The 27,416-nt window shown below is 45.5% G+C and overlaps 1 protein-coding gene across 1 annotated transcript; it reads left to right on the top strand.

The window, feature by feature from the left end:
• The first annotated feature begins 933 nt into the window (after positions 1–933).
• LOC308116843 (F-actin-capping protein subunit alpha-2) lies at positions 934–26,126 on the top strand. The gene is made up of 10 exons (XM_080475281.1): positions 934–1,009; positions 14,852–14,915; positions 15,547–15,598; positions 17,132–17,195; positions 18,675–18,881; positions 20,577–20,656; positions 23,714–23,792; positions 24,109–24,180; positions 24,917–24,979; positions 25,255–26,126. The coding sequence occupies exons 1-10, from the start codon at positions 971–973 to the stop codon at positions 25,393–25,395; spliced, it is 861 nt and encodes a 286-aa protein (XP_080331407.1). The 5' UTR covers positions 934–970; the 3' UTR covers positions 25,396–26,126.
• The last annotated feature ends 1,290 nt before the right edge of the window (positions 26,127–27,416 follow it).

Genomic DNA, 27,416 nt, shown 5'->3' with positions numbered 1-27,416 from the left:
AGACTCTGGTGTGTTCAGTCTCTGGTGTGTTCAGCCTGGTGTGTTCAGTCTCTGGTGTGTTCAGTCTGGTGTGTTCAGTCTGGTGTGTTCAGACTCTGGTGTGTTCAGACTCTGGTGTGTTCAGACTCTTATTTGGTGTACTCAGACACTGTTGCATTCAGACTCTGGTGTGTTCAGTCTGGCGTGTTCAGTCTCTGGTGTGTTCAGACTCTAGTGTGTTCAGACTTGGGCGTGTTCAGTCTGGTGTGTTCAGTGTCTGGTGTGTTCAGACTCTGGTGTGTTCAGACTCTGGTGTGTTCAGTCTCTAGTGTGTTCAGTGTCTGGTGTGTTCAGACTCTGGTGTGTTCAGTCTGGTGTGTTCAGTCTGGTGTGTTCAGACTCTGGTGTGTTCAGACTCTTATTTGGTGTACTCAGACACTGTTGCGTTCAGACTCTGGTGTGTTCAGTCTGGCGTGTTCAGTCTCTGGTGTGTTCAGACTCTAGTGTGTTCAGACTTGGGCGTGTTCAGTCTGGTGTGTTCAGTCTCTAGTGTGTTCAGACTCTGGTGTGTTCAGATTCTGGTGTGTTCAGTCACTGTTGTGTTCAGTCTCTAGTGTGTTCAGTCTCTAGTGTGTTCAGAATCTAGTGTGTTCAGACTCTGGTGTGTTCAGTCTGGTGTGTTCAGACTCTGATGTGTTCAGTCTCTAGTGTGTTCAGATTCTGGTGTTTTCAGACTCTGGTGTGTTCAGATTCTGGTGTTTTCAGACTCTGGTGTGTTCAGATTCTGGTGTTTTCAGACTCTGGCGTGTTCAGATTCTGGTGTGTTCAGATTCTGGTGTTTTCAGACTCTGGTGTGTTCAGACTCTAGTGCTTTCAGTCTGAGACTTAATTGTATTATAGGGTGCTACGTCACCACCCTCTCGTCACCGTCTCGACGCTCTGCGCCGTGACGTCACGCAGCTCTGACAACCTGGTGGTGCCGGAAGAAAAGATGGCGGATCATGAAGAGCAGCTATCCGACGAGGAGAAGGTAAGACAGCGTTTGGTTACGGCTTTCACTGCGGCTCCCGCCGTCAGCCGGAGGGGTTGTGGCTCGCAGCGACCCTCCGTCTCCCGGTAAATGCCGTCGTCCACCGGCGCGTTGTGAATGTGGAGAAACGCCAGGCCTCCGCCGCCGCTCTTATTATTTTTAGCTCAACTTCCGCTCGCTGCGACGCTCCAACGGAGGCTCCTTGTACGGTCCGTCCTCAAAATAAATGGACCCAAACGCGCTTCCCGGGAAGCCTTTCTGCCGCCGAGGCGGTGGTCGTCCCTCCGGCGTTTCCTGACGGTGTTCGGGAAGTTTGTTCCACCCGGCTGGGTTAGTTAGGTTAGCATAGCCGCAGCCTGCTTAGCAGCGGCTCACCCACACGCCCTTCTCGGGTTGGCATCACTTCACACATGGAAACGTCCAAACTGGAGGAATGTCACCGCGTCTAACGACGGCGGAACCGTCACGTCGTCTCAGGCACACGGAACCGTGTATATTGTGGGCGGCAGCCTGCTGAAAGGTGGGGACGAGCCCGTGTGGGATAAAACTCTAAATTTAGATTAACAATATTCTCACTGTGCAGGGGGAATTCCTCCAAAAGTCCATTTTTTTTAATTGAGAAGTAACTGGTAATGTTGGCAGGGTGATACAACACAACACCTCGGCAAATGTTAGTTCTCTCTCATTTCCTTAATAGAACACACACACACACACACACACACACACACACACACACACACACACACACACACACGCCCCACCGATGCTTCCCATGTTCAGCTGTCACAGTTGCATATGTACACATAGATGTTCTTATTATACTAATAGAACCCCGCCACTTTCTCCTCCTTATCACTGTGTAATATTGCAGCTTTGTGAGTAAACAGATGGTGAATGACTTTTTCATGGTGGTTTTAGGTTCGCCTGAAAGGTTACATCATCAGTATGAGTCTGTCTGGTAAACTTGGGTTTTGAGAAAAGGTTTATGTAAAGGAAACCAGATGCAGGATACGTCTTAAACCAGGCCTGCCACTCAGTGTTGGTGAGGATCAGCGCCAACATTCGCCCTCTGGATACTGAAGGATGGGTGAAGGTGCATAATGGATTAATAAACGGTGATGCAAACGTGCAGCAAATTAACTAAGTTGGGTGTTTGTGGACTAGTCACATAAGTCCCACGTATTCGCCTGTCACTGTGTGTTTCTGTCCTGATCATGCCACACTTTGTAATATCTCAGTCAGCAATTAGAAGCGTTAAAGTGTGAGGAAGTGTTCAGCGGCCAGGTTACGCAACACACCATTCACAGTCGGAATGAGGTTTCGTTTAGTCTGCCCCTTCCGAGTCTTGAGAATAGGGCGGGATCTCCCCACTCGTGTCAGCGCTTCATTTCTTGCGCTAAAGACAAGATGGTTAACTACTTCTGGGCAGTGTGAAGGAGGCCTCTTCATATCTCAACCACTTTGACAGCCTAACTGCATGGCTCTCAAAGAAAAGACGGTGGCAGTTGGTAATCTACCAGGGTGACTGATGCCGACACCATAAAGTAGATGTTGTTTATTCCCTGTGAATATGGGCAATGTGTGGCCCAGTGGCTCACATGTCGAAGCCCAGAAGTTTACACCCAGTCTTTGCAGTCAGTGGCCATCTCTTAAGCGCTTGAGGTCTGACTAGTCGACTGCACTCTCGCTCTCTTCTGTGCATCTCAGCGGGAACTTTGTGAAATCTGCTTTACAAAGTTATTGAAAGAAAAGCAAAGTGTGCTTACTCCCCATGACGTTCTTTGTCTTGTTTAGGAGGAAGTAGACGGAGCCGATTTATTTCAAGCGTCGGTACAACGTTTGTGTCAGACACAGTAAACTGTTTTGGAGTTTTTCTTATGGGAATATTCTCTATACATGCCTCAGAGGACCGAGGAATCCTCGTCCCACTGATGTTGCTGTCAGCCACACCTCCTAAAAAAAGATCCGAGAGCTCCCCGATTGGGAATTACCAGAGAGGCTCCTCCATTTGTAAATGATTAAACAGGCTGAAGCCTTTCATGTCTGCTGCGGGAGTTCTCCAGCTTTCTGATTACAGCAGAGACGCACACACGCACACACGCACACACGCACCCACACACACACGCACACACACACACACGCACACACACACACAGAGTGTGACAGGAACTGTCGTTACTCAATCAGTTAGCTGTCAGTTCCTCTGCCTGCGGGCACATTCAGAGCAACACTGACACACTTTTATTGTTTTACCTCTGTGTCTGTCTGTTGGGGCGGGTCAAGGGATTTCACATCTTTACAATCAATGAAATTAGCCCGGAGCTACAAAACAATATTAAATGAATGTATTAAATAGAGTGCATCTCTGAAGTTTCACAAGGTTCGATTCCCATCTCTGCCTGCCTACATGCCGAAGTGTCCTTGGGCAAGACACTGAACCCCAAACTGCCTGGGTGAATGCAGTGAGAGCGTGAGTGGGTGGTGGTGGTGGTTGGAGGGGCCCGATGGCGCAGTTTGGAAGCCTCGCTTCCGTCAGTCTGCCCCGGGGCAGCTGTGGCTACATACGTAGTTTACCACCACCGAGTATGGAAACAATGAATTATGCAATCTATGGCGTCTTTGAGTGTCAAGAAGAGCGCTATATAAAACCAATGCATTGTTATTATAACATTTACATTTTTAGCTGCTTTATTCTTTAACCTTTTGTAGTGATTTTCGCTCTTCAATCTGTTTCAAACCTCCGTCTTGGCTCTGAATCTTTGGTCCTACGTCGCACTGTGAGACCAGTTCCAGGACAGACGTTGTCATGGTCTTTTACGAAAGACAACCTGCAATAAAATTCAGACATCGTCAGATATTTTGGGTGATGGTAACTACTTCTGTGACCCGTTTGTTACGTTTACATGCATTGTGTTGGGTTGGAAAATGAAAGACCATAACGGTAAATGTTGATGTAAAATGCTAGTAGCAGCTAACAAGTACTTACTTTAAGCTCCCTTTACAAAATCGTCATCCCAAGTTGGCTTCTTTTTCCGAGTCACCACCGCGTCCATATTCTGCTTCTCCTCTTTTTCAGGGTTTCTCTCCAAACATAAATGCCGCGACAGCGAAGGCTCAGTTTGTATTTATGTTTAGGACGTCTTATTGCGCATTTACGTTGCCTCATATCGTCCTGTTCTGGGATTCAGCTTGCGTTCACCTCGTGCAATGTGCACACAGCCAACTTCATGTTGTGGCTCAAAGTTTATTAGATTCATGTCGTACAGTGTGCTTATCCGTGAACTTATAGTATTTGAAAAATCAAACAGTCTGTAGGAGCCTTTAAGCCGTTTTAGCGACTTTAACAAATGTATAGATGGAAGCATAAATACCTGTAAGAAATTGTTGATTCATTTTCACATGCTCACCTTTAAAGGAGAGTTCAAAGTAAAGGTGTTGGCAGTTTCCGAGGTCTGTTCAATTCTAGAAAGCCCCAAAGCTTTGTTTGTTTGTTTGTTTGTTTGTTTGCCAGCTCTTTGTTACATCTGATGCCCTCCAGGTGGGCCTTTGACCTCAGGTTGGGAAACACAGCTGTCTGGTGGGGCCTTAGCCTGAGCTGGCACACCGTACAAAGAGGAAGCTAAAGAAGTGGTCTAGTTCCTCCCTCAGACAACCCAACACCAATGAGTCTGACGGGCTTGAAGGATTTATCACCATTGGCCTTCTTAACCTTGATTCAGCAAAAAGCAAATTAAACCTTCTGTGATCTGCTGGATGTGTTTGCTGGAGGTTAATGTTTGACACTCTGCTGCAGCAGAAGGACAATGAAGACAGGAAAAACCATCCGTCTCTTCCTCTGCTTTGTTCACCTCGTGGTTGTGTCGTCTCCCTTCCATCACAGGGCAAACGCAGGTTATACGCTATAGTTTATGTCTACTCAGTTTTGGCTGCGTTCACACTGCAGGCTAATGCGACCCAATTCCGATTTTCTGCTCACAAGTGACCCATATCCGATCTGTTTTACTTCAGAGTGAACATTGCAATTTACTTTCAACGCAAACACTGTCGATAGGGTCACATATATGCAACTTCCACATCATTGAGTCACGAATCTGCACCACAATGTTAAAAGCTGTTTTTATTTTCCTCAATCGCCTTCTTTCACCCATCATTTTATCTAGATTTCATTGAATCCTATTGCACAAGCGCTTGAAAATAGATATACATGCGCTGACTGGCGTAGTATCCATATTTACTTCTTTAAACTATGTACTCGGCGTGACGATGCTCCGCCTTCTGCGCATGTGGGCCACTCTGTGGTTGGCTAATGTTCACAATGTAGTGTGATGGAGGTCGCATTTAAAATGTGATGTGAACGATCATGCAAAGAAATCAGGTCATGGCAAGAAATCAGAATTGAGCGTTAAGACGTGCAGTATGAGTGTAGCCTTTCAGTCACCAGTTGACCGCAACTGTGTGAAGAAGTCAACCTGAAGCATGAACAGGAAGAATATGCAAACTCGGGTCCCATTTACATGTTTTTAATTGAAAACGGAAAACTATCATTGCTTTTTGATTGTCTGTTTACACAACAGTGGTGCTCAGAGCCACTGAAATCGCAACGTTGTGAAAAAACTGTCTCTGTGGAAACGGGGAAAAAATTTCCCTTTTCTGAAATGCTGCAACTGTGCATGTGCACCACGCTCATAATAAAGAGTTCTTACATGTATGCATGAGTAGGTGGGCAATTAGAATGTTTTCCTCCAGAGTGTCATGACTGGCAGTCCATATTCACCTGGGACTTGGTAGTCATTAACAACTTGGTCATCTGTCCATACAAAAGCCCCTATACTCCCATGGTTAATATTTGTAGCGTCTTGTTGTCTGCGCACATTTGTGGTTTCATTGCAAAACAATCAGCAGCACCAACTCGTCGCTTGGCATGCTAATGGAATTGTTTTAATCTTTTCTGCCGTTTCCATGTAAACCCCAAACTTTTCTGAAACGAAAACACAAAAATAATGCGTTTTCACTTGAAACATTGTCGTGTAAACAGAGCCTCAATAATCCCGGACATCAGCTCAACCATGTAGCCATGACAACGAGGCAAAGTGAGCAATAACGCACTTTCTAAAAAGGAGATTCAATCATTGAATGCAGCGTATGAATGTGAAAACACAATTGGCACGTCTCTTTTTGTTAGTTTTTGCTGTAAAACTGAAGTGTAAACGTCCACTTGAGCAGCATGTGAAGCTGGCGAACATATCAGGAGGAGGCGGTTGATTCCTGCTGTGGCCTGCGGTGTAAATAATGTATTGCAGATAGAAGCCTGGGTTAAATGAATCTGCTTTGTAGAATAGAGCCTGTGTATCTGACTGCATCTGTGGAAAGATCAGCACGGAAAGAGTTGGGAGCGTTCAGGCCAGAGGCATGCTTATTGGCTGCACGTCAGAGGTTCTCAAATGAAGTCACTGTGCGCTCTGTCACCACTGTTTCTAAAGATCAGCTTATCGGCACTAAAATCCACAGTAATATCCTCTTTTCACTTCTTTGTCATGTCGCCTTTACTGTAAATTATTGTGAGGATGTGCTGTTGACTGTGCTGCTAATGCTGTTCTAGATTGTTCGTCCTGATAACTCTCTTATATTACATTTGTCGTTTTGAAATCGGCAGTGAATGAGATCAATCGCATTTGAAATCTTTTAAGCAGTTGGAGCCACACATGGACTTCCATTCACAGCAAATGGTGACACAAAACAACTGACATAATTCATCAGATTAATGTAGCGAAGATAAAACGGTAGATTAGTAAAGACACATGGGACCAAAGGAGTTCTTCGTCCTCATGAACTTTTCTTTCCTCAAATCTTCCACTTTGAGGGCTTTGTTACACACTGGGCCAGAAGGGTCATAAAGAAACCTCAGATAAAGCATAATCCTTTTAACAATGCCCAGTGAATTTAATAATGATGAAATGAAAGCATCATGCATAAGTGGAGAGTCAGCGGAAAGTCTCTGCAATCTTCTGAGTGTCCCTGAGTCTGGCTGCATCCGTTAGCTCAGTATCGTCTCTCTATCAGTCTGCAGCCGAGCAAAACACTGGACAAGATTAACCCAAGCCTTAAACTGACATGTGGAAAAGTCACTTCATTCATATGGAATTTGGCGTCTTGGCCTATGGAAATATATAAGAAAGCCAGTATTTTGTGAGTCTGTGGTGAACCGTCTGATCTAGACTGAAGTCAGACTGACGTCATGAATCGTTCTGCTCCTCAGGAGGCTGAATGTGAGCGGAGTGCTTCCGCTCTATATTGCGTGAAAAAGCTCATGTTTCTTTATGCTCATTTCCACTGTAGTTTAGGAGTTTATTAATCTGAACGGGTGTGGATTAGTGATCAGTAGCTTCAGCCTGAAGACATTCACTTCCTGTCCAGAGAGCGATCTGCGGCCCAGTTTACGCGACAATAAAAACAAGTGTAACCGCAAAATGTTCTTCACTTAAGGGGTCTGTTTACATGACACCGGTGCTCGGAGCCACCGTGACTTATTTTATACCGGCTCTCAAGGCGGAACATTTCTTACATTGTCCTGATTCCCCCCGGCAGAGACTGCTGGATGCTCCAGAGTGCTCTTACTGCTCAGTGACATGACGACGAGTTTATTACAGCTTCGTGTAAAATAAACTAATAATAATAATATTAAAGCAAACGGAGCTCTGGTATTGGAATAGTATCGGTATCGGCAGATATCCAAATCCGGGTATCGGGATCGGATCGGAAGTGAAAAAAAAGTAGATCGGTGCATCCCTCGTTGTGTCATGACTCCCAGTCCATATTCTCCTTGGACTTGGTAGTTTTATAGTTGACAGTCACCGTAGTAACAGTCCAACATGGTCGTCTGTCCACGAGAATGTCCATTTACTCCCATTGTTAATGTTCACAGGGTATTCTTCTCTTGTAACCACACACACACTTGTGTGTTTATGTGGTTTCATTACAAAAACAAACCAAAAACCCACTGGTAGCCTGGCATGCTGACTACGTCCATGGAAACTGACATCATTTTCAAAACATTGCCATGTAAATGTAAACTTTCCTCTAATGAAAATGCAAAGACGATGTGTTTTCAATTGAAACGTTATTGTGTAGATGAGGCCTTAATCAGCATTTACAGGTAAAAAAAATAATCTCTAAGCATTTGAGATATTTTGTTTAAATAGGGTTAGAAATCCAGCTAAAACAGTTGCTCTTGGGACATAAAAGGTTAATCTCAGCAGAGTAATGGGTGTGATGTAGGGACCACCACACAGAGCAGGCAGCGCTGTGTAATCCCACATGCTGCTAATGAAACATTATAAACAAGCCTGGCTCTACCTCTCAGGCCAGTACTCTCAAACTCTGATAGACGTTCAGCCTGGAGCCTGCGGGGCGACCCCTCCTCAGTTTGAATTAGCCCTGGGCCATATTCTGCCCTCTTCATTTTTTCTCTCAAGGATGTTTGGATGGAGGAGCGCCAGTCTTGGGGATCAACCCTACAAAGTGCCTGCAGGCCAACACAGTGCCGCAGTTTGCTGCTATCATGATTTCCCTGGCACGATAAGGATTAGGGCAAGTGTGGTTTCAGTGTCAGCGGGTGTCGTGGGATTAAAGAGCGGGCGCTCCCCAAAAGGCTCCTGGGTAATGTGAGGATGAATGTACAGTGAGCGGGTTGAAAAGACCGCAGAGCAGCTGGTGTGTAGGCCAGGAGAGCACAAAGACCCAGGAACCCCCCACTGCGGGGGGGGGGGCTGTCTCGGTTTCCACCTCCTTTATATTCCCACTTCATTGTTCTATTTCTTAGGTTTGATGCATGCGAGCTCTGCAGACTCCCTCGCAAGAATTCTGTGATAATGAATGTGTCGCAGAACTAAGAAAAGAATAATCTGTTTTCAAGATCTGGACACACTTAGCATGTGATAAGGTTGGCCAGTAATCCAATAAAAATCATTAAATAAAGTGACTGAAAAACAACTCGTCCAGTCACCAACTGGCAATTCTTTTTCTTTCCAACATACCAGTGCAATCATACCGTATGTCTCCACTACTCGTTGAGAAGTAGAGAGAAGCCTCCAAAGTTTTTTTTAAAATGTCTGTTTTTGACCTATATATTTGGTATATGAGCAGGTGATTTAAAAACACCACATTCTGCTTGCCCAAGAGGGGTGCCCAAGCACCGGGCCTTGGACCAGCACCGGTCCGTGGAACATGCGGTACCAGGCCGCAAACAGAAGAAAAAGTTTTATTTCGCTTCACTTCAATCAGGGCTTCTTTCCAAAAAGGTTGGGACCTCTTCTTTAGATTGCATTTGACTTCGTTATTTCAACATCAAACCGGGAGACAACAGGACAAAAAGCAGTGGAATGAAAATCAACACAGTGAACAAACGAAAACTGAGCTGCAGGAAAAAAAACAACCGCAATCAAAAGCCGTGGTTCCACCGCGCACGTGCCGGAGTGTGTAAAGGGTTGAATCCCCTCCATTGATGAAGTGATCTATTGTTCCTGATCAGTTTGGTGATGACGGATTAACATTTCTCTGAGAATCTGTGTGTTCTAACCACAGACAGTAGGTTGTTCCTACAGCTGTCTGTCTGTCAGAGGCGGCAGCCGTTATCAGTGTTTTAGTCCATTAAGGAGGAAGTCTTAATCATTTCAACGTCACATGAGGCCATAGGGAAGCGTGCGAACAGTGAAATGCACAAAGTCAGCTGTTTGATGTGAGCAGATTTTATTCTGCGACATCAAAAAACCTTTTTAAAAAAGGGACTTCTAACAAATAGCTAAAATATAAATAATGACTTGTTGATGCCCACACTAAGGAACAATCTCCCTCCTCATCCTCCAGCCAGTCATTGATTCAGAATTCCGTCCTTTCCTTCAGGCTGCCTCAAATATTTAGCGTCCTGAGCCGGTGCTGTCAGATGTCATCATGAAAACCACCCAGGCCTCACATGTCTTTTCCAATGTAAAAGATAATCCATCCTAGTACGAAGACACGTCATATCTACCATCAATGGCATTCAAACTTAGACTTTGTTCTGAAACTACATGAACTGGACTCAATATTCTTCTTTTCTAACAAGAAATGTCAATTGTTATGTCCTTTCTTCTTGAATCGCCTTGTTATAAGTACTTTAATCAAGATTCACAGAATTTCCAGTACATTAGAAAAGTACTGAGAGAACTGCATTAAATGTTTCCATGGCTGCTTCCTTCAAGCTCTGCATGTCATCATAATAACCCTGTTCTAGATTGTGTTAACGGATCATATCCACTTCATTATTTCAAATTAGCATCACTGGCACCACATTTCAGTGTGTGTTTATCATCACAAGTCCTATCGCAACTACACTATCTAATATTCAATGTCAGAAGCCTGATACTCTTGAAGAGGTGTGAAGTTCCTGTAAAGGTCCATGTTCAGCTACTGGCAAATTAAATCTGGAACAACTCAAACCACAAAGACGCTTGTGATTTGAGTTGCTAGCTAGAACTAGCTAGTGCCAGCTAATGCTAGCTAGTGCGCGATCGGTTACGTCTGTCCAGAGTGGACTGAAGACGGAGCCCAGCTGTTTAGACGGTGGCGTTTGTCCTCAGTCATTTAGTTTAAGAATCAAGACCTACCAATGGCAGTTAGAGAAAGTACCACTTATGTCTCATTTAAGAGACAACTTAAAGCATGTCTCCTCGGTCAGCAAACTTCTGACCACTAGGTGGTGCTTTAGTACACAGGAACATATAATTCTATCATCTTGAGTCGGTCTGTTTGCGTGAGTGTGAGGGGGGAGGGAGGAGTGTATGGGTAATATTTGGAATGTGTGATAAGGCACCTTAAAGTTCCTCCACCCGAATCCACACGGATACCGTTGAAATACTTAGGAGCCAGTTTCAGTTGTTGATGTACGTCTCTAATACGTTGTCAATACTTTTCTGAATGAAATTCATCATTACACTCAGACATAAACTTTCATATTTAGCGAAGGATACACAGGATTGTTGACATCTTTGCATCACGGAAACGCTCGAAGATTCACGAAGCAAGATCCAAGATTGTACTCTGGATATCACTGGATCTCGATTCGCTCTGGAAAAGCGATTAACGATCAGTTTCACAACAGTTCAGATTATTCTCGTGGCCTGACGACTTGTTCTTTGAGAAAGTCTGGATTTTTTTCAGGCTAAATGGGTCAAATGTTGTTTCTGCTGGAGCTTCGGCGACGCCGTCATTATATCCCAGAAGCCCTTGTGGCGGGTTTCTGAGGAGGACGTCCGTTAGCGAAACCCAAAACACAGTTTGATGGCGACAAATTCCGGTTTGTTTGTAAACGTACCGACTTTGGTGTGATCGATGTAGGAAACCACGTCTGGAGATGAGCGGTGATGGTCGTGTTCTGGTGTTTTGGTTTATTCTCGGTGCAGAAGTGATGAATTCTATGGGAAGTATATTTGAAAGAGTTTCTTTCTGGTAGAGTAACTTCAACTTTAGCACTTTAGGGATGGACATTGTAGTGTTATTTGTATGATGTATTGCTTTGTAATGCAGTATGTTTTCTAGTATGTGTTATGTCTTGGATGTTTTGTTGCTCCTTTGTATGTTCTGTGTTTGGTGTTTTTACCCCATAAAACTGGGGATGGAAATCAGCTCTGAGCTAAATCTGGCTTATTTACAGTTTGTTCATTATAATATGCACTGGCCCATTCAAATCAATAATAAATTTAATGAAATTTGTCATAAACACAGTGATGCGCAGTATAATATGCAGTGAAATGTTTTTAGCACTTTTCCCAGACCGAAATAACAATGTTGATAATAAACAATAAGAATTAAAACACAAAAGATAACAATTCCGAGAACTGACGTATATCAGCTGGTTAAACGTTTTAGTGCTGCCGTGACACGTCGAATTAACGACGTGACACGTCACGCGTCACATCAAAGATGCCGACGTCCGTGGCCCGAGAACGAGCCCTAGAACGAGCCTTAGAACGAGCCTTAGAACGAGCCTTAGAACGAGCCCGAGAACGAGCCAACATATCAGTCGCATACAAAGAAAGGGTTCCAGGTAGCTTCACACTTTATGTAACAGCATTTTAGATATTTCTGTGATCACGACTCAATATCTTTGCAATTTCAAGCGTGCTGCATTCCTCTGAAACACTTTTTTGAAATCTCAGCCTATTTTGCTTGAGGAAAAGAGTCTACCTAATAATCCTTCATATCGGCTGTAGCTCTCCTGAGGACACCCCCCCCCCCTCATCCTACAAGGACACAGATATGCTCAAATCCAATATGTACTCATGTTTATACAACTTGGAGATGGAGATTATGCAGAGAAATTCTGATATGGTCCAAATACTCACTCGCCTTATAATTGTAGAAAAAGCTAAAAGTAGAAGACACGAGGCAGCGTCTCGTCAGCTTGTTTTCTGACTCCCACTGCTGTAACTCCAGAGCGTTCACGCAGCTCAGAGGTTATTTCCAGGCTGTATTGAAACCGGATCAGACACGGAGTTCACTTGGTGTCAAATGGTTTGAACCACTTCAGGCGCTAATATAAAAGTCACACAGCCGCTCTCAACAAACGCTGCTCTTCTTCCAGAGGAAGGTCTAAATGAAGCTTGATTCAAAGGAATGAACATTAAATCAGCCTCATCTCTGATCACATAATTGGCATTTTCCCACACATTTGCTAAATGTCCCTGGACTGGAGCTTTTTGCATTATACTGATAAACCATAGAAAAGGTCTATAAACCAGGGAAATGTAAATATGAAATATAAGTATCCGAATTGAAACACACTCAATGGACAAAAGTCTGAATGTGTTGGAGGTTTTATTATTCAGCCTCGATACAAGAACGTGTCAGGTTAAACACGAAGACACAATGCTAGTGACTCCCGCAGGAATTCAGAGTGAGCAGCAGTGCACGCATGCACACACAAACACACACTTTTATTTAGTTTTTTGGTTGTTCAGGACAAGTAGGTCATGATGAGCTGATAACAGAGGATTAGCCTTATGCATATAAATTTTAATCTTCACACACACACACACACACACACACACACACACACACACACACACACACACACACACACACACACACACACACACACACACACACACACACACACCTCTCCAGGTCCCACCTTTTCTCTCAGCGTGGCTCATTAGCGAGAATCAATCTGCAGCTCTGCACAAGTGCCACAACATGTATACACACACTGCTAATGGGGCCTCATGGGACACACAAACACCTCATCGCAGGTTTTCTCTAAACGTGTGTGTGTGTGTGTGTGTGTGTGTGTGTGTGTGTGTGTGTGTGTGTGTGTGTGTGTGTGTGTGTGTGTGTGTGTGTGTGTGTGTGTGTGTGTGTGTGTGTGTGTGTGTGTGTGTGTGTGTGTGTGTGTGTGTGTGTGTGTGTGTGTGTGTGTGTGTGTGTGTGTGTGTGTGTGTGTGTGTGTGTGTGTGTGCGCTTAAGCACATTTTCATCTCCTTATATGGTTGTAAAGCGAGCGGGGGAGGGAGGGGCCGTCATCTCTGGTTGCCAGTTTGACATGTGACCTGCAAACAGGAAGTGTTTGCTGTGGCTGAGAAGTGAAGGAGAAAATGACTGTTCAAATGTGCTGTCATCTCACCAAGCAGACCACACGCGCGCGCGCACACACACACACACACACACACACACACCCTCTGCTGGCCACAGGGCTGTTCTACTCATAGAACACTTGAATGCGATATAACTTTAAGCCATTTGAAGTAATCTTGTGTCCATGTATCATAATTTCATGAATTACAGCCGGGACATTAAGAAGTTATTTTTGATTTAATTCCAGAAAAGATAATGTGCCTTATTTTACAACACAGAATATTACTCAGTGCACCTGAAAAAACTATTTTTCCGTCTCTGAGATACCAATTAGTGATACTGCAGCATGGTTTTAGGCAGAAATTTGTGTTTTGGGTGTCCATCCAAAAATTAAGGGTGTCTAAAATGAATTTGGTCGGGGGGCTTCTTAAGAGTAATATATGGCCTTTTTTCATTTCATTTTGGAAGTGAAAAATTAGATTGATCATAGATCCATATAATTAATACCACCTGTGTGGATTCTTCAGGTATAATTCCTCAGCATCTTGGAAAGGAAAATCCTCCTCTCTGCTTCAGCATTTGAACGCATCAGGATGTGTCAGAGAATTACGAACCAATCAAAGGTCGCCTTTCAAAAGGTATAGCCGGCATGGTATCAATTGACCAATCACGTTGCTCGTCACTGGGTGCAATACAAACTGGAAGTCAGTTGTGCGTCTTGTACACGAGCCAATAATAATTAGATAGTGACAAGTAACGATGGCCATTATACACATATTTTAGGGGCTTTGAGCAACACGTTCACAATTCTTTGGGCCGTCTTTACTGAAAATTGATGACTCCCAAAACCATGTACTGCAGATACATCAGACAGCCAACTGAGGCCACACGACACCATGAAAACTACTCGGTACCATCATTGATGTTTTTTTTTTTTTTGAAGCAGGAAGTTATCTAGCATCCCTAATAGCAATGTAAGTATTGGGTCAGGAAAGTATCGCTATTGGGCGATTTAAAAAAAAAAAACAACCCCCCAGACTATCAGGGACCAAAAACTGCGATCGGGACATTCCTATACTTATCAGCCATGGTTCTAGCGGCTTGTTCGATAAATGTTGTTTAAGACATGTTGTGTGTGGCATGAAGTATGAAATCTCCTCATCAGAACTAACGTTTGGTTCTTTCCATTCCCGTGTTGAACTGAAGTTAACCTGCAACCTGTGCTTTGTCTTTCAGGTGCGCATAGCAGCCAACTTCGTCATCCACGCCCCTCCTGGAGAGTTCAATGAAGTCTTCAATGGTGAGTGTTCCTACAGTAGCTCCAGTGGGGACGTCTGGAAAGTTCTTCCTAGTTGTGCAACTTAAATATGAATATGAAACATATCACCTGGCGCCACTAGGTGTCACTGTTTGACAACAGAAAAACTTCCATTGCTGCTGCATTTGACGGACGGAGCAAGAAAAATGTGTCCAGAGAATGATGTTCACAGTAGAATTTAAAGTAAAAACAGAAAGAAGTCAGAGTGAGAAACATGTGAGGGAATGGAGACAAGAAAACTGCTCCTGTTATTAGGAAAACATAGAAGTTACTTCTTCATTGGCAGACGGGTGTTAGTCTTTTAGTTTTCATTATTTACAATAAACGGTTTTCAGTTAAAGAATCTTAGCTCAGATGAATATTAAAGACGTATTGCTGAGAGTGTGTGTGGTCTGATTCACCTGCAGGTGTGTGGGTGTGTGTGTGTGTGGGGGGGGGGTTGGGCTCTGAGGCTGGTTGCTGGTCTTCTTATCGCAGTCTGACACATGGACACTATAAAAGCAAAAGCCTTTGATCTGGACGTGCTGGAACACTGAATTAATTCACCATGCGGGCTCCGCCCCGTCTGTCTGGATCTTCTTCCCTCCGGTAACATTCCTCTTCCTCTCCTCAGATGTGCGATTGCTGCTCAACAATGACAATCTTCTCAGGGAAGGTGCAGCGCAGTAAGTCTCCTCGTTAACAGAGCCTTGGTCGCTCTGCACGCCGTCTTCAGATCATTAAGGTTTTGGTGACACAATCTCTTTTTTTTTTAAAGTGGAAACTGAAGATTTTTGTTGTGTTTTTTGGAGTCTGCTTACAGGAGCCACTAAAATGCAACTTATTGAAAACATTGTGGAAACTGGCAAAACAATTTCTGACACACTGCTACTACGTGTAATAGTACTAAGGTGTAGTGAATAGTTCTACTGCACATGCTCAGTGGATGGATAATCAGAACAATGTTTTCTCTAGCGTCCCATGACTCCCAGTTCGTATTCTCCGGGACTTAAAGTTGACAAGTCACCGTAGTAATAACAATCCAACATGTCCATGTACTGGCATTGTATCGGGTGTTGTTCTCTGCATGTGTGGTTTTGTTACACAAGCAAACAGCACCCACTAGTGGCCCTACATGCTTAAGTACATAGTTTTCAGCGTTTCTGCCATGTCCAAACATCGTTTTCAAATTGTTGCTGTGTAAACGCAAAATTTTTCTGAACTGAAAATGCAAATGCGACGCGTGTTTGGCACGGCAAGGCTGGGGTTGAGTACAGTTAAAATGTAGGTCACAGGTATGTGACATTAAGTGGCAGTAAACTCAGGACCAACGCGGAACACATTTAGTGCGGCGCTGCTCTCCGTTCTCTGTGACACAACTTAGAAAACGTTCTCCTTCCGATTAGCAGCATCCAGCTCCTGCTAAATCTCCTCCCCTCCTGTTATGGAGAGGAGCGCCTGCACCTCGTCGGAACACCAGGCTGCTGTGTGGCGCCCACATCTAAGGAAACCCAGTTAACAAAACAACCAGTGAGCACAAAGCAGCGTATGTAAACAAGAAGAAGGTTTATACGGCTGATGAGCTATTTGATTATTGCTGCTTGTTGAGAGTCACGATCGTCACCGACCAATCAGCAGACGGCTGCGTTGTCGCTCCTCCTCCTCATGGGACCGTACAGACGTGCTGGGTGCGGTACTTTCGGTACTGTCCACATCTTTTGTCCGTGGAAACACAAAAACCTGTCCCGTACTGTACCGGCACATACTGTGCAGTGGAAACAAGGGTAATGTGTACTTGGTTGAATATTGGCTGCAGGTGGATTATCTCAACTGCTTTCAGACTCTGGAGCTCACAGGCTACAGGGTTTGAGTTTGACTCAATAACTTCTAATTATAATTTGTGATAGAACTCCAAATAGTCCACTTGCTTGACGCAGAGGAGCAGGAGCACCACATAGTTTTATTAACATGGAGCTAATTTGAACAACAAAACATAGTCAAATGTTAAAAAAATAAAATAAAATCCTTAAATGTTGCTGTCTTCCGCTGGCCTCCTGTTGGGTCTGCTACACTGGAAACTGAAAACAGCTGAGTCGGCTTGTATCCAAGTGTTAAAAGTTGTTTTAATTGTAGTTTGTAAATGTTGTCAAGTCCTCCTGCGAGCTGTGACGGATCCGTGTGTTCGAATGTATGGAGTAACTGTGCGTCTCCGTCTGCAGTGCATTTGCACAGTACAACTTGGACCAGTTCACCCCCGTGAAGATTGAGGGCTACGAAGAACAGGTGAGCTCACTGTGTGTCACACGTGTCTTAATATCCCGCTTTCTGGTGGGATATGGAAACATCATGTTCTCACAGCCCGTTGTCACGTCTGACTGAAAAACATCTGCACACACCAGCTCACCACTGTAAAACAGTTGAACCAGTTCACCAGGACTGTGAAGGCTGCGGCGGAGGACAGTGGGTTTTACTTCCTTCTTTATTACTTCTGCATTCATCTCAATAAATCCTCATTTAGACAACAGTCAGTGTCCCACAGCTTATGCTCTGTGCTCAGAAAGTTAAAGATGATTCTGTGGATGTGATAGAGTTTCTATCATCATTAATTAAGCTGTAACGGGTATTGTGATGGTACGGCGATATAATCACTCAATGCCTCGGATTTCCACGACGTTTGCGGCGACAGTTTCGTACCTGGGAAGTTTGAACCGGGAGCTTCACCAGACTCGTTATTCCCAGTTTTCCCACTGTTTCTTCACTACATTACAGGAGGGTAGTACTCAGTTTTGTACCGCGTAAGATCACATGTGTTGGATTCTAGCAAGGAAAATCCCAGATTTCTGGTTGGTGTGCAGTTTGTACTGTTACAGCAGAGATGATGGCCTCAACATAATAATGATGATAATAATAATAATCAATTGAATTTATTACACACTTTAGATTTAAACAATCTCAAAGTGCTACAGGAAAACTTTAAAAAGGCAATTCAAATATAAATAAAAGACTTAAAAATATATATAAAAGAATTGGCAGCGTAGAGTGTGTATTATAAGATGGTGGAAGGACCAATCATTCATCTATGTACTATTTATACAGGTTTAGAAGTTCTGTGGAGATTTAACTGTAATGTACAGATGAATGCCAAAGGCAAAATGTTATGTGGAGAATTTTGTGACCCATGAAAATACCAAGAAAAATAGAATTGGGGGGAAAAAAAAGAATAAGAAATAGTGAGCTGAGCCTTGTTGTTATGGTGTCATGTTTCATAACACATCACGATGATGAAACGCATCGTCTTCGACTGGAAGTAGATCAGACATCGTGTGTGTGTGTGTGTGTGTGTGTGTGTGTGTGTGTGTGTGTGTGTGTGTGTGTGTGTGTGTGTGTGTGTGTGTGTGTGTGTGTGTGTGTGTGTGTGTGTGTGTGTGTGTGTGTGTGTGTGTGTGTGTGTGTGTGTGTGTGTGTGTGTGTGTGTGTGTGTGTGTGTGTGTGTGTGTGTGTGTGTGTGTGTGTGTGTGTGTGTGTGCGTGCGCTCCCGTAACAATTGCAGGTCCTGTGTAAAGATGTCATCATGTTTCCCCTGCAGGCTGGAAGCCACGCCCTCCTTTCTGCTCCCACTGCCGGTTTCTTTTGTGGAGCTGTTTTTTTGTAAACCATTCTGTCCTCCACCAAGACATCTGCTGTTTTCCCTCTTGTCACATTTGATCTGCCGTCGTCTTTGATGTGCATTCATGCTCTGTGGCTATTGGTTCACTCTCTCAGGTCCTCATCACAGAGCACGGCGACCTCGGTAACGGCCGGGTTCTGGACCCGAAGAATAAGATCTCCTTTAAGTTCGACCACCTGAGGAAGGAGGCCAGCGACCCTCGGCCTCACGACGTGGACGGCTCCCTGGAGGGGTGGAGGAGCGCCGTGGACTCGGCTGTCAGGGCCTACGTCAAGGAGCACTACCCCAACGGAGTCTGCACCGTACGTCCGAACAGCACCGACACTCAGGGAGTCTGTCTCAAAACACCTGGGATGTAGATACTGACTAGACGCCACTTGCCAGACAATCTCTATTGAGTGGAATATGTCAACGAGGCCGCCATGTTGGGACGGCGCTCCATATGGAGCCCCCATAAATACATAATGTTTCATCTTTTCCCGCATGAATTATGTAAGAGGTTTTACTTCTCTTTTGGCATGAAAATAAACAGTTGAACTTTTTTTTTTTTTTCTTAACATATTGCAATATGCTATAACGACAACGTGGTAAAACTAGTCCTTTACCATGCGTGTAGAGTACTATAGAACGCTGCAGGTCGGAGTTACGTGATGCACCTGAAGGCATCACTCAGAGCCGTCAGCTGCTGGAGGTAGAATGGATTTTATAAACCACGTGACGAGGTCAAGAGGACAGAAATATCACGTTTAGAACAAATTTTAGAGCAGCAGAGGAGTTTAAAACAGCACAGATACAGGTGGAAGTAGAATCTGGAGGCATGAGGCTCATTAACGCGTACAATTGAATCATGAATTTGCCGCGTCATCGTATAGGCATTGTACAGGGTTCAAATCCTGCGAAAAAAGTAGCGGCACATCTGGAAATGACGGTACTTCAGTGTAATACGCTGTCCCAAGGTGGCGACGCTGTTGACTTGTGCTGAGAAGAGAAAGACGGCTTCTAGTCAGTATATATTTCTATGACGAAGCACCGCCAGCGAGGGTCTCAGTCGCCACCCAGCGAGCCTGATGGAACTCCAGCTGAAGCATGTGAGAGCTCGTCCTCATTCAGAGTTGCTCGGCAGATTCGGGGTTCTTAAAGCCCTAATTACACTACAACATCAGAGTCACTGAAACTCTCGGGGGGGGGGGGGAGTACCAAACCGAGGGAACAAGAACAATGACAGTGAGGCTGCATGTGCCAAACATACCAGTCAACAAACATAAACCGACCGTCTGGGAGACAGTTTGTGAAGAGCTGCTACTGCGTTTGCAAACCATGGTCGTAGTAAATAGTTGATCTGAACGAGCGGAGTGTCATGACTCCCAGTCCATAGTCTCCTGGGACTTGGTAGTTTTATTTTGACAGTCACCGTACTAACAATCCAACTTGGTGGTCCGTCCATACGAATGTCTGTGTTCCGTCGTCGTTAATGTTTAGAGTGTGTTGTTGTCTGCATGCACACGTGTGGCTTCATTACAAAAACAATCGGCAGCACCCACTAGTAGCCCCACAGGAAACCTACATCAGTTTCAGTATTTCTGTGTAAACGGACATCGTTTTCAAAACGTTGCAGTGTAAACGTGAAGTTTTCCTGGAATGAAAATACAAGAATGATTCGTTTGCTCTTGAAATGTTGAAACATTCAGGTGGAACAGCATGAGAACAGTCAGACTTCATCTTAGTTCCTCCTCAGGACTCTTCCCAACAGTACATCAGTAAAAAAAAAGGTGCTGAATAAGCAGGACATTTTTCTATAAACTGTGTATTTTTGCAGTGTAGATAAACCGAGAGCTGGACTGCAGGACTGTTACGTTCTAAATGCCCCTCTTATTTCACAGCTCCAGGGTTTATTTAGTCACCAATAACCACAAACCACCGCGGTGCTCGTGGACAACACACACACACACACACACACACACCCACACCCACACCTGAACTTTTCCTTCTCTCTGCAGATTTATGGGAAAACCATCGATGGGCATCAAACCATCATCGTGTGCATCGAGTGCCATCAGTTTCAACCAAAAAACTTCTGGTATGTCTTTCTAATATTTGTCCATCGGTGGAAGCAGGAGAGTCTAAACGGCAAGAAGGAGCCTGGAAATAAAACCTCTTCAACATATGTGGCTCTGCTGCGGCTCTGCAAAGGCTTCACCCAGTTATGAGTGGAGGAACATGTTTGTTAGTTTGCTTTTGGAGCGGCTCCGAAGAACGAGTGTCCGAGGTACTCCGAGGTACTCTGAGGTACTCCGAGGACTTGGCACACACATTGGATATTTTGGGAGAAAATCCACCTGTGAGTGGCAGAATGGCTGAATAGTACGGAAGAGTTTTAGGGCCACTGAAGAAAAAAAACAAAAAACCTTCGTGCGCTTCAGAAAAAGTCCAAAATCAAAGTCGAGATTTTCTTTTTTTTCACGGAGAGACGTCTGTCCGTCCCTCATCATTTACCCGCAGATGTGAATTCACATTAAATCACTTAATTGTGACTATATCGGGTTGCTTACTGCTTATGGACGTGTGATTTTACACAGGATTTCCTTGATTAATAAGAACATTTAAATAAGCAGCCGGGGATCCGTGTCTTTGTCCTTCGTACTCAATGAACTTCCTCTACAGAACCAGGCAGCAGGCTGCTCTGTCTCTTCTGGTCCTGATGCTGATGATAACTGCTCCGTGTTTATGAGCTCCATTCTGTCCTGAAGCGTCTTTTCATCACTTCATTAAACCGCCTGAAATACATTTTGAGGTAGCAGTCACACGCGGGCATGTGGATGGAAGGACTTTCTTTTCCACCGTGAAAAAAAAAAAATCTCGACTTTGATTTTCGCCTTTTTCTGAAGCCACAAAGTATTTTTTTTTTTTTTAGCCTCCGAATTTTTTTTTTCTTCAATGGCCCTAAAACTCTTCCGTAGAATAGCGCCATGTGCAACATTCTGAAAAAGAAATCCCTGCATCACATTCCACCTACTGCTCTGGAATCTGGCACACGTATGTAACACCGAGACACACAGAAAGGTCTCTGACACACATACTGAGAACTCAGCAGGAAGTCATCCTGGGGGGGGGGGGGGGGGGATCTGAAGTACCTCAGCTCTGGCCAGTTGATAGAAAAACGATTGGTGAGCAAACGCCTGAGGGCGTGGCCACGACCACGCCACGGTTTGACTGTGAAACAAGAAGCGCAGGGTGAATATCCTGAACGTGCTCCGATCAGCCTCAAACTCTACAGGTTGCATGAGAGTCCCGACCGGACCACAGCCATGTGACGGTGACCGCCATCGGCGATGGCGAGAGCTGTAGAAGGGAAGTGCAGTGTAAATAGTCAGAACATGGTCTGATCAGCCTCAAACTTTAAACGTTGGATCACAGTGCCGGCCAGACAACAGCCGTAGGACATGGTTGACCTTCTGTAACAGCAACAAATCCTGGAAACAGGAAGTGGATGGGTGAATAGCCTGAACAAGGTCCCATCGGCCTCAAACTTTACAGAGTCCAGGCCTGCTGACAGATATACTGTATGACAATATCAACACTGCCGTTTTGTTGCTCGGTTGAGATTCTTTCAAAGAGATGAATAAAAGACATAAATAACCTCTGAGGAGGAAAACCCTGAATAAATACAACAAATAAATTAAGACATTCATTCAAATAAACACTTTCGTTGCTAAAGATGCTGGTTCACCCGTATGTTTGATATGTGGAGAAACGAGCTTAGTGTGAAACTACAAACTTAAAAACTTGTCTAAACTACTGAAATGGGTTAAATGTCAAAGAATAGACAAAAAACACGTAGTATGGCTGAAATATCTAAAATGCCTGACGGTGGGAACGAGGTGTGATGAAGTCTTTAAACCACTGCTGAACTACACGCAGATGGAACATGTCTGTCTGTGTTTCTAAAGTCTTTCACAAGCTTTTATTTGGCTGAATTTAAAATGGAGATTTCAAAATAAAAAAGGGGAATAACCAGGCACGTACAAATTGTCAATGTTGATGTTTGTAGGGAGCCGAGACTTCACTTTATAGTTCAGTGGTTCAGATCTGATGGATTACAGACCGTCCTACTCTATACCTTGGTAGAGCGGCCGTCTTCCAATCGTAAGGTTGTAGGTTCAATTCCCCTCTTTACCTGCCTACATACTGAAGTGTCCTTGGGCAGTGAGTGAGAGTGGTGGTCAGAGCAGCTGTGGCTACATACCACCTTCCAGTATGGAGTGAAAGAATAACGCGGTGTAAAGGCCCCTGCATACTCCTTTTTGAACCCATAAGAACAAGAAGAAAATTCTGCAGTGACGTCAGCCAGCAGCAGAAGAAAAAAAAAGCTTTTTCGGCAGGACTGTTCATACTCCGATAAGAAGCTGCTGAACTCACAGGCCACGCCCCCTCACAGCAGGCCACGCCCCCTCACAGCAGGCACAAGTCTGTGAAGCGGCGTTTAAACTTTTCAACTGCACAGTTTATTTCTGGCCTCCAGTGCTTTCAGAAATACATTTCTCTGAACTTTTTCAGTAATAAAAAAGTTTTTGTCCGAGCGCAATGTTAGTCCAGTTTTAACTCCAGGAGCTGACAGCTGTTCGTGGTGCGTTCAGGTGCATCACGTCAGCCTACACTCCGACATTTTAACGAGCTGCGGCGCTCATACAGTAGCGCTGTTACAAGCTAAATATGATTAAAATATTATCGATAGTCATGAGCGAACTAGAACACGCATGCGCAGCACACGGCAGTGGAGAAGTTTTGGCAGTGCAGCTCCTACATAGTTCAGCCAGGGCGGTTGGTACAGCCCAAACAAATTTGTTCGGCCAGAAGGAGCTGGCCGAAGGAAATGACGTCATTTTGTTCGACAGGACCCCGCACTGCCGAACTTTCGTCTTGTTCTTATGGAAGATGAAGAGGCCTTAAGGCGTCTTTGAGTGTCCAGAACAGATCTTCATCAAACTGATTCATTGTTATCGTGACGTCTTGGTTCCAAGTTGAAACTCGGCAATGCTTGGTGATGCAGGCTGGTGTTCAGTGGAGGCGGCCCGGTACAGTTTGTTGGAGGTCAAAGGTCAGTGGTGGACTGAAGCCTGGTGTCTCTGTCTCACAGGAACGGACGCTGGAGGTCAGAGTGGAAGTTCACCGTCTCCCCCTCCACCACTCAGGTGGCAGGAATCATGAAAATCCAGGTGAGTCTGTTGCTGCACTAAGCTAATCCATCAAGGTTTAGAACGAAACGCTGAACATCCAGAGTCAAAAGTGTGGAGATTAAATGTCAAAAATAACACTGTTGAAGTGTCAAAATAAAATCCAGGTTTATGTCGATGTGTTGGGAGTTGTGCCTAAATACTGGTCCAACGGTATGGCTCTTGTCCTGCTCGTCCTTACTTGTCTCCAGTTATTGCTGCTTTCTGGCTGCTCATCCCAACATGTCGGTCTCATTCTTCAGTTCTTTAACATTTCTCAGTGATGCTCCTCGTCTGAAGGCTGAGCTCTCATCTGCAGGTTCATTACTATGAGGATGGAAACGTGCAACTGGTGAGCCACAAGGAGGTCCAGGAGTCCATGTCCATCTCTGTAAGTACACCTGGACAAAAAAGACCAGTTGAGTCCTCTGGACTGGAATCCGCAACAGTTAAACATCCAGCTTCACACTCGCCAGGCAGAAGTTCACATTCACTGTTTTTATTCACTCCTTTTACCTGGGATTCACCCTCTGACCACTAGAGGGCGCTACAGAGAGACTGACAGCAGTCCTGGGGACTCTGACGGGGGTTCTCCAGTAAACCTCCTGCAGTGTTCCCGCGGTGTGAGTTGGAGAAACGTGTTTGAAGCTATAAGCGGCCTGCTCCAGTGAGCTCATGCTTCCACTGTGACTCTGGTGGTGGGAGGAGACGTCACCACTGGTCCTCCCTTAACAATGTGAGATCTGAGGGTGTCCTCTCAAATGGCAACTCTGACCAGTTGGACGGGTTTAACAGGAAATGGGGTGATCAGAGGTCAGCTCCAGTGACTGAGGACGGTCCAGCTTAGCTCTGCTCTCCTGGTTTTCTCCTCCTCGGACCGAGGTCTCTTAAAGGGAAAGCGACACTAGTCACTGACTTTGTACAGCATGTTGGGCGTGTAAGGTATCTGCTGGCGTCCAGTCACATACTGACTTAAATACATAGATGTTCTGGTCTTCCTGCTTTTCTTTTATCTTCATTTTCATCCTGCAGAGTTTTGTTCTGTTAGGTCAGTTTTCTTGATTTTAGTTCTGGTTGGTTGTTTGTTTGGTTGGTTGGACAAATGCATGTCCCTTGTCGTCCTTCAGAATGAGGCGTCCACTGCAAAGGAGTTTGCGAAGATCATGGAGGCTGCGGAGAACGACTATCAGGTACGTCTCATACGCTTTTCAAAGATCAAAACTTCCATTCGTTGGACCTGAACCAGTTTGTTCAGACTCTGTGGAACATGAAGACAATATAGTTTAAATGTTTTCAATAATCCAGATTATTACATAGCAGGCCGTTTCCTGAACAGAGGATTTCTTGTTCTGCAGCTCATAAAATACTGGTTTCATTAAAGATCCCAGAATCTCCATGTGGAGTCTGTCAATGTTGTCTTTAACGGCTCCATCTGATCTCGGCGGTCTGTTTTTGCCGTCCTCAGACGGCCATCAACGAGAATTACCAGACCATGTCGGACACTACCTTCAAAGCCTTACGCCGCCAGCTTCCTGTGACGCGCACCAAGATCGACTGGAACAAGATCCTGAGCTACAAGATTGGCAAAGAGATGCAGAATGCTTAAAAATAAACAGGAAAAAAAAAACACGGCAGAGAAAAAACAGACAGACCCCTCCCCCGCCCCTCCACCCTCCACCCTCCACCCTCCACCCTCCACCCTCCACCCCGTTAACAACGTTGCATGACTGGATAGTTGTATTGTCTTTGTACAAAAGTGAGAGAAACCCGGAGAAAACGGTTTGGTCCCATCGCCATCTGATGACGGCTGCTCCTCGCCACCATCAGGGAAGTGTTTTATGAAACACGGCGTCACATGGGGGTGGGACCCCGGCCTTTTCTCCGTCAAGACGGAGAACCCTTTGAAAACAGTCTCAGACCTGCGGAGCAGAGCCGTGACGTCACGTCCCGGTTTGTCTCCCAGTCGGTCGGTTTATGTTTGTTGACTGGGATGTTTGGCACATGCAGCCTCACTGTCAATGTTCTTGTTCCCTCGGTTTGGTACTCCCCCCTCCCCCTCCCCCTCCCCCGCCTCACCCACCAGATCTCAGACTCCCCACCGGGCTGGACAAAGCTTCACTAACAGTCATCAGTAATGTCCATCATGTCCCAGTTCCAATAAAATAAAAGTCTCACTCGCTCCTCCAGTGCTTATTTTTATGACTGTATTATATGACAAGGCACACTGTAATATATACCTGTATGAAACATCCTGTCTGTCGGTTTGGTGGTTTATTTCCATGAGATTAATTGTAATTCAATCACAATTATGTTGCATTAAATGACAAATTTTCTATTTACGGACTCATTTCTTCTTTGCTGTGAGACTGCGAAGGCTTCACGGGGTACTGACTCCACACACAACCCTCAGAGGGCCCAGTACGGCTGCGTAGTACGCTTTACTTAAAAGGACTTTGTGCAGCGAATCTAAAATTCGGTTTGACGGCAAAGAGAAAGAGAAAAGCACATCTTCCTTACGATCAACTGAAGACACTTGGGTGATTATCAGCATAGTTAACGCCACAAACAAATGACGCGGTGTAGAGCATGTTCAACCCCTGGGTCAAATCAATAGAACAGAATAGAAATACTTTCTTAATCCCAGAGGAACATCCTCCACCAGCTCCTGGGTCTTTGTCACAGAGACCAGGAGCTGCAGACGGTTCTGGTCACACCAAGTGACAGGACGGAGTCGTCTCGGACTCCAGCTCGTCACCCGCTGATAGATCCAACTACTGCAGGGTCACCAGAGAACTTCTGGAGGGGACAGGCGTCCACGCAGCAGCTGAAGTCCGTGACGTAGAGGGAGGGAGGGAGGACCGACCACACGTCCTGTCTGCCACTTCCTGATACAGTCCTGCAGGCGCCTGCCAGCCAGGTAGTCAACAATCCAGGGTGGGAGGGGGGTGTTCCATATCAAGTGGTGTCCATGTTAACTGGTGACCGACTTCCTTTAGCGTCCCTCATTACTGTGAGCAACAGCAGATCTTTAAGAACCCCCTGCAGGCTGACCTGAGGCCACAGTGCCCTCTACAGGCTGACCTGAGGCCACAGCGCCCCCAGCAGGCTGACCTGAGGCCACAGTGCCCTCGACAGGCTGACCTGAGGCCACAGCGCCCCCTGCAGGCTGACCCGAGGCCACAGTGCCCTCTACAGGCTGACCTGAGGCAGCAGCGCCCCCTGCAGGCTGACCTGAGGCCACAACGCCCCCAGCAGGCTGACCTGAGGCCACAGTGCCCTCGACAGGCTGACCTGAGGCCACAGCGCCCCCTGCAGGCTGACCCGAGGCCACAGTGCCCTCGACAGGCTGACCTGAGGCCACAGTGCCCTCGACAGGCTGACCTGAGGCCACAGCGCCCCCTGCAGGCTGACCCGAGGCCACAGTGCCCTCGAAAGGCTGACCTGAGGCCACAGCGCCCCCTGCAGGCTGACCCGAGGCCACAGTGCCCTCTACAGGCTGACCTGAGGCAGCAGCGCCCTCTACAGGCTGACCTGAGGCCACAGCGCCCCCTGCAGGCTGACCCGAGGCAGCAGCGCCCTCTACCGGCTGACCTGAGGCCACAGCGCCCTCTACCGGCTGACCTGAGG

Source organism: Lipophrys pholis (genome assembly GCF_963383615.2).
Source record: "Lipophrys pholis genome assembly, chromosome: 11".
Classification (NCBI taxonomy): Eukaryota; Metazoa; Chordata; class Actinopteri; order Blenniiformes; family Blenniidae; genus Lipophrys; species Lipophrys pholis.
Note: the sequence above shows the minus strand (reverse complement) of the source record. Positions and strands in the feature narration are given on the sequence as shown.

Excerpts from the sequence above, each read along its gene's own strand:
- LOC308116843 (XM_080475281.1), top strand. The coding sequence starts at position 971 with ATGGCGGATCATGAAGAGCAGCTATCCGACGAGGAGAAG. Across the intron at positions 17,196-18,674 it reads TTGAGGGCTACGAAGAACAG|GTCCTCATCACAGAGCACGG; the intron begins GTGAGCTCACTG and ends TCACTCTCTCAG. Across the intron at positions 20,657-23,713 it reads TTTCAACCAAAAAACTTCTG|GAACGGACGCTGGAGGTCAG; the intron begins GTATGTCTTTCT and ends TCTGTCTCACAG.